The sequence below is a fragment of the Aptenodytes forsteri genome, unplaced genomic scaffold (assembly GCF_000699145.1).
Source record: "Aptenodytes forsteri isolate BGI_AS27 unplaced genomic scaffold, ASM69914v1 Scaffold172, whole genome shotgun sequence".
Taxonomy (NCBI): domain Eukaryota; kingdom Metazoa; phylum Chordata; class Aves; order Sphenisciformes; family Spheniscidae; genus Aptenodytes; species Aptenodytes forsteri.
The window spans coordinates 9,646,057-9,652,779 of NW_008795018.1; the positions used below are offsets into that span (position 1 = coordinate 9,646,057).

A 6,723-nucleotide genomic window follows, 5' to 3' on the forward strand; every position below is an offset into this window, starting at 1 on the left:
TATGTACTGAGCATGACGCCACATGGTATGGAATGTCCCTTTGGCCAGTCTGGGTCAGCTGTCCTGGCTGTGCCCCCTCCCAGCTTCTTGTGCACCTCCAGCCTTCTCAGTCGGTAGAGCATGGGAAGCTGAAAAGTCCTTGGCTAGTGTAAGCACTACCTAGCAACAACTAAAACATTGGTGTGTTATCAACTTTGTTCTCACCCTAAATCCAAAACACAGCGCTGTACCAGCTACTAGGAAGGAAATTAACTCTATCCCTGCCGAAACCAGGACACCAGTGATAAGACATGAGGTAGTGGCTTAAAGCTGCATCAGGGGAAGTTCAGATTGGATATTAGGAAAAAGTTCTTTACTGAGAGGGTGGTCAAGCACTGGAACAAGCTCCCCAGGGAAGTAGTGGCCCCAAGCCTGTCAGCGTTCAAGAAGTGTTTGGGCAATGCTCTTAGATATATGGTTTAACTTCTAGCTTGTCCTGTATGGAGTCAGGAATTGGACTCAATGATCCTCGTGGGTCCCTTCCAACTCAGGATATTCTATGATTATTTTTTTATTATTGGATGGTCCCTACAACCACAAATAGGTGTCCAAATGACCACAAACAGGTATCAGTCACAATTTTTGTGTAGTGTCAGCTACAGAAGTGGTTTAAAAACAGGATTCAAATGAAATCATTCTGTAATAAATCTGTCTCTTATAGGTAGCTAATGCCTTATAATTGATCTTACTTCACATTCCCATGATGTCCCCTAATTGAACTGTTGTATTCCATGTGGCAGATTACACTAATGAAGAAATTAATGGTTGATAATAGCAAAGCAATACATGTTATTCAGGTAACAGGCTATTATAAATCACTTGTTTATTAATTTTGTGATTTTTTCCTTAAAGAATGGAAAATGCAAACACTGAAAAAAAAGAGGAATCACATTCATATCAGCATATTGAACAGTGGACAAAAGAGGAAGTCAAACAATGGGCAACTGAAGTTGTTAAGATTGACCAGAAACATGCAGAAATCCTGTTTAACCAAGAAGTGACTGGTTTTACTTTGAAACTGATTACTAAAGCAGATTTTGTGGAAATGGGCATACCTTATGGGCCTGCTCTTCAATTAATGTATTTCCTGAAAGAGCATGGCATTCTAGCTAGAGGTTCAAACCAGGCTGTGGAACAAGAAAGCACTGAACATAGTCTTGATGAAGAAGGAGAAGATGGAGAAATGGCAAAGAAAGAGTGCAAGAAGAAATATGGGTCATTTAATTCCAGTATACTACAGGATTCTAAGACAGAGCCCATAGAAGACAAAAAAGCAATGAAGTCAGCTGACAAAGAGAATGTATCAGAGAAGCCACTGTCAGGCAGCCAGCACCCAACTGGAAAGATGTGTATGCCATATCCTTTTGATAATTTCAGTGATGGTACTCGATACACACAGTATAATATTCTTAATGTCCCTGAAACAGGGCCACTCAATCTCATTGATCCAGCACATGAATTCAAATCACTTACCAACACAGAGAATACACTAGAAGAGGATATCATGATGAAATTTAGCAATGAAGTCTTTAGATTTGCTGCAGCCTGCATGAACTCCCGCACAAATGGCACTATTCATTTTGGAGTCCATGACAATCCACATGGGGAAATTGAAGGAATAAAAGTTACCAAAAAAGAAACATACGTTGACCATTTGAATAAGTTCATCGGAAAGTACTTTAACGAGCAATACACCAGCATTGCAAAAGCTTGCATTAGAGAACCTAGATTTGTGGAAGTATTATTACAAAATGGAACTCCATCATATAAGTTTGTCATTGAAATAGATGTGGTTCCCAAACACTGCATCTGTGGTGCAAAATATTTCTGTACCAAAACATACGAATATGAGACTAAGAGTTGGAAAAAAGCTGTCTTCATCCGGGATGGAGCTAGTTCCAAAAATATTCAAAATACAAAAGAATTTGAAACTTTTAAAGGTACCTTGACATCTTTAGCAGATTCTCGTAAAAAAGCAGAGGAAGAATATAACTTAAAGCAAAAGAAGTCAATGAATGAAGGACTAAAGCTAGTTAGTCTGCTCACGGGTAACAGGGACTCACTAGATAGCTCTTATTATGACTACTACATTTTGGTAACAAACAAGTGCCACCAAAGTCAAACTTCGCACTTAGACTTTTTACAAGAAATAAAATGGTTTGCTGTGCTTGACTTTGATTTTGAATCAGAAATGAATGGTGTGTTCAAGACTTACAAAAAAAATCGAAATGCCAAATCTCACTTCCCAGATTATTTTGAAAACAAGGTGGGTTCAGTTTCTGAACAAGCTGAAAAGCTGAAACTGCATCAGGAGACCAACTGGATTTTCTGCAATGGTGGATCAGACTTCAAAGGCAATAGCAAACCACCATTAGATTCCACTTCATGGCAACAAGACAGAGCTGCTGGTGTCAGAAAAATGATTTCATTTCTTTCACACAAAGATGTAAAGCAGAGTGGAAAGTTTTTAATAGTGTTTCTTTTGCTTTCCACAGTGGAAGATTCAGTGGATCCCCTTACTGAGACTTTTATGACATTTTACCAAGAATTAAAGGGACTAGAATACATGGTCTGCATTTGCATTGGTGCAGGCACGTACCAGCGATGGAAAGATCTTCTGCATGCTAGAGGCATTAGTGAGGAAGCACTTTCAAACAAATGTGTTTCTAATTTAACCCTGCAAATGGTGAATGGTACCATCATGAAATTAAAAACAGTGACACAGTCTTCAAAAAGACTTCTGCCCTCTGTTGGTCATTCTACCATTCTTCTAAAGAAGAAAGAAGACTCCATGGCAGCACTGGAAATACTTTGTGAAAATGAATGCAAAGACACAGAAATAGAGAAGGATGCAGATAAATTTGAAAATTTCCGGAAAGAGCGGGAAGAAGATTTTTATCGAGGTGGTAAGGTATCATGGTGGAATTTCTATTTTTCTTCTGAAAATTATACTTCAGATTTTATCAGAAGGGACAGTTATGAAAAGCTTGAACAGCTAATTGTGTCTTCATCTAATAGTGCTAATCAATCACCTGTAAAAATTATCAACCTTTACCACCACCCAGGCTGTGGTGGGACAACATTAGCTATGCATATCCTTTGGGATCTCCGGAAGCAATTCAGATGTGCTGTTCTGAAAAACAAAACAAGTGATTTTGCAACACAGCTGACAACTTTACTCACCTGTGGAGCAAACAATGACACAGGCTATTTACCAGTGTTACTTCTTGTGGATGATTTTGAAGAGCAAGAAAATGTCTATTTTCTGGAGAAAGAAATTCAGGCAGCTATAACAGAAAAATGCATTCGGTATGTAACTCCTTTAGTGATCATTCTAAACTGTATGAGATCTCAGAATCCTGATGAAAGTTCAACAACCTATTCCTTGAACAGTATTTCTTTAAAACATATGCTTTCTGAAAAAGAGCAAAGGGCCTTTGATCAGAAACTAAAATATATTGAAAAGGTGCATCCAAATCCTGACAATTTCTATTCATTTATGATTTTGAAGAAAAACTTTGATAAACAGTACATAGAAAAAGTGGTAAAAAATACCTTGCATAACTTGAATACTGCGTCTAAACCAGCACAACTTGTTTGCTATCTAACACTGTTAAACTCGTATGTAAGAACATCTATAGTTTCAATATCACTATGTGAAGAATTCTTAGGAATTAATTCTCAAGAGTTTGGCTGCAGTAAAGATAAATTGATAGAAAAGATGGGAATTTGTTCCAATATTCTAATATATGATCAGGTACATGAATACACGAGATACAAAGGTCTTCGCATCATTCACCCATTGATAGCATCTCACTGCCTAACAGAATTGAAACGAACCTATGACTTGCCTAAAAGTGAAATCACATTGCAGTTATTGAAAGAAGATGTATTTTATAAGACTTGGTTAAAGAAAGACAAACTTATTCATGATATACAAACCCTGCTGATTACCAGGCAGCGCAAGGAACATGGCGATGAGTCAGACACATTGTTTTCCCCCTTAATTGAAGCCATTCATAGGGAAGAGAAGTGTGGTAATGTGGAATATGTGTTAAAAGAAGCATCCACTAGATTTGAGCAAAACGGTTACATTTGCCAAGCCTTAGCAAGATACTTCTACATCAAAGAAAAGAAATTTGACTCTGCATTATACTGGGCCAAAGAAGCCAAACAAAGAGCACAACACAATTCATACGTATCAGATACGCTAGGTCAAGTCTTCAAAAGTAAGCTAAGACACTGTGTAGAGTGCAAAGCAAAGAATACAGTCCTGACAGCTGAGGAACTGAAATACTTGCTAGAGCTTGCTGAGAAGGCTTCACAGGCTTTCAGAGAATCTCAGTGTCAAGCTGAAAATGCAGGCAATGGACAATATTTGCAGCAGGAAAAGCTTAAAAGAAAGTTTAAAACGTACAATACTGCTGGTTATCAGGGAGAGATAGAAACTGGTCTTTATGTTATTGATGTCCTTTGGCGTGTTCCTTTTTTCAGAAAAGATGACTTACAGTGTAGAAAAAATATGACAAAGTATCTATCAGGAAACAGTGTTTTGAATGTAGATAAGCCTAACACAGAGAGTGAAATGTTCAAGGTTCTTGAACATCATTCCAGCTTTTTATGTAATTTGCGATCACGGATGAAAAGGGCATTTGACTTTTTTGAAGACTACTTTGTGTTTTTCAAAACACAGACCAACGAAAAAGAAATTGTAGAAGCAAAATCGTATGAGAAGGTTCAAGAACATTTTACCAAATACACAGAAATATTTTGTGATTTCAGTTTTGAGCAACTAAAAAGTAAACAGGTCTCAAAGTGGTCCAGGTCTCAGTATATAGAAGCATACAGGGACACTATGGAGGCTTCCAAAGCAGGCTCATTTTCTGGCATTCTGGAATACCTCCACAGAAATCACAGAAATGCTGACAGAGAAATAGAAGACATAGTAGAAGCCTATGCAGTTTTGTTGGAGAATGCAGAAGCAACTCTGAAAGACAAACAGAATTTGATTTTGGCAAATGTTGTTCTGAGCTGCATTAGACCTAAATCCACTAAGTTACATCCTTCTAAGGTGCTGAGAAGTCTGCTTCTAAGCATTCTACAGGAAGTGGAATCAACTTCACAGTGTGTAGAGCCCTTCTTCCTAGCCTCCTTGTTGTTCTGGCCCCAAAATACAAAAGAACTAAATAAAGATTCCAAGAAAATGGAAACTTTTGTTAGACGCTTAAGTGAGTCTTTCAAAGAGCTCTATGGAACCCTGCATTGTTCCAGGCAGCCTCTGGCTCTTTTCTATCTGGCGAAAGGCAGTGGCCTGAACAGATTTGTTCACAAAGGAAAAATAGATCAGCTTTTCAGTTCACTTTCAGAACAGGAACTGAATTCCCTCTGGCAGAGTGGAAGTATCTGGAAGACACAGGCTGTTCAAAACCTTTTGCTTCCTTTGGATGGAAGAGCTGAGGGTAAGGTTATCTATGTAGACTACGGCAGCACTGAAACCTTTAGGATACCAGTGAAGCCTGTTCCCTCATGCCTATTGAAAAATGGCCCAAACATAGAAAGAGTGTCTTTTTACCTTGGGTTTTCCATTGCTGGTCTCCTGGCATACAACACACAAAGTCTGTCATTAAAAAAATAGGTATTGCAGTTTCTCAGCTACAAGGCTTTTTCAGGCAAAATTATCCTTTAACTGGTTTTTGGTTTGGTTATTTTTTGGTCAACAATTGCAAATGACAACTTCAGGCTGCCCATTATATTTCTTTCCTTACTATGTTAGTCTTTCAGTCCCATGCAGAATTGCATCTCTACTGTCATAACTGCTGTTTGGACAGTTAGTCAAACTGAAATGTTGGTGCAGTTAGTCCTGTAGACTGGTCACTACTACTCAAAGTTCTTTGGTTGATAACAACATGAGAAATCATAAAAAAAAAAAAAAGAGAGAATTCTAAAAAGGAATATTTTGAAAATGTTATCTTTAAAAACCATCACTTTTAAGAACCCTACTATCTTGCTAGCTTTTTTGTCATTGCTTGTAATGAAGAACGTCTCACCACGATTTTCATACTCTTGTATGAGTGATGTAAGAACAAGGAATGTATGTTAGAAAATATGTACCGTGTAACATTTCCTGACGCTCCATTGTATCTGGTGTCATCTTGGCACAAGAGAACTGTAAAATGCCATTCAGTTGCAAAGCAGCATTTTTTTCTCTGTTGTTATTGTACATGCTTGAAAAATGTAATGCATTTGTATATGGGCCTGTATAAATAGCCAAGCTGTACATCTTGTGGGAGGACAGAAGCACTGGTCTTTTACCTTCTCAGGACATTTCTAAATATGTGATTATTAAAGATACTGCTACTTTCTGCTGTACTGTAAAAGCACACACCAATTGGCATTTGATGTCCGTATTAAATAGATTTTATTCTTTTGTGGAGGGTCTGCTTCTGCTTTACATAAAATTGATCCAGTTTGGTCATTCCTTTCCTTATAAATTCCATTAGTTCCTTCCAGTGATAGATTTCTAACCAACTTTGATGCTCGCAAAAATGGGCAATTTAAATGCTTAAAGTGATCATTGATTGCATTGCCTTCCTCGTGTATAAAACTGCTTGCTTTATTTAGACACAATTAACATTCCAAAAAAAGGAAAAGATATTGGTGCGAAGCACCAGAAACAAAAAGTTA

At 37.7% G+C, this 6,723-nt stretch overlaps 1 protein-coding gene across 1 annotated transcript in view; it reads left to right on the forward strand.

Annotated features, from left to right (window-relative positions):
• The window catches only part of LOC103895922 (sterile alpha motif domain-containing protein 9-like), a 9,230-nt gene extending 3,243 nt beyond the window's left edge, over positions 1-5,987 (forward strand). Inside the window, exon 3 of the mRNA XM_009275662.1 lies at positions 892-5,987. Within this exon, the coding sequence (XP_009273937.1) occupies positions 893-5,674 (4,782 nt within the window). The 5' untranslated portion in view covers position 892 and the 3' untranslated portion in view covers positions 5,675-5,987. The remainder of the gene's footprint in view (positions 1-891) is intronic.
• Positions 5,988-6,723: the final 736 nt, after the last annotated feature.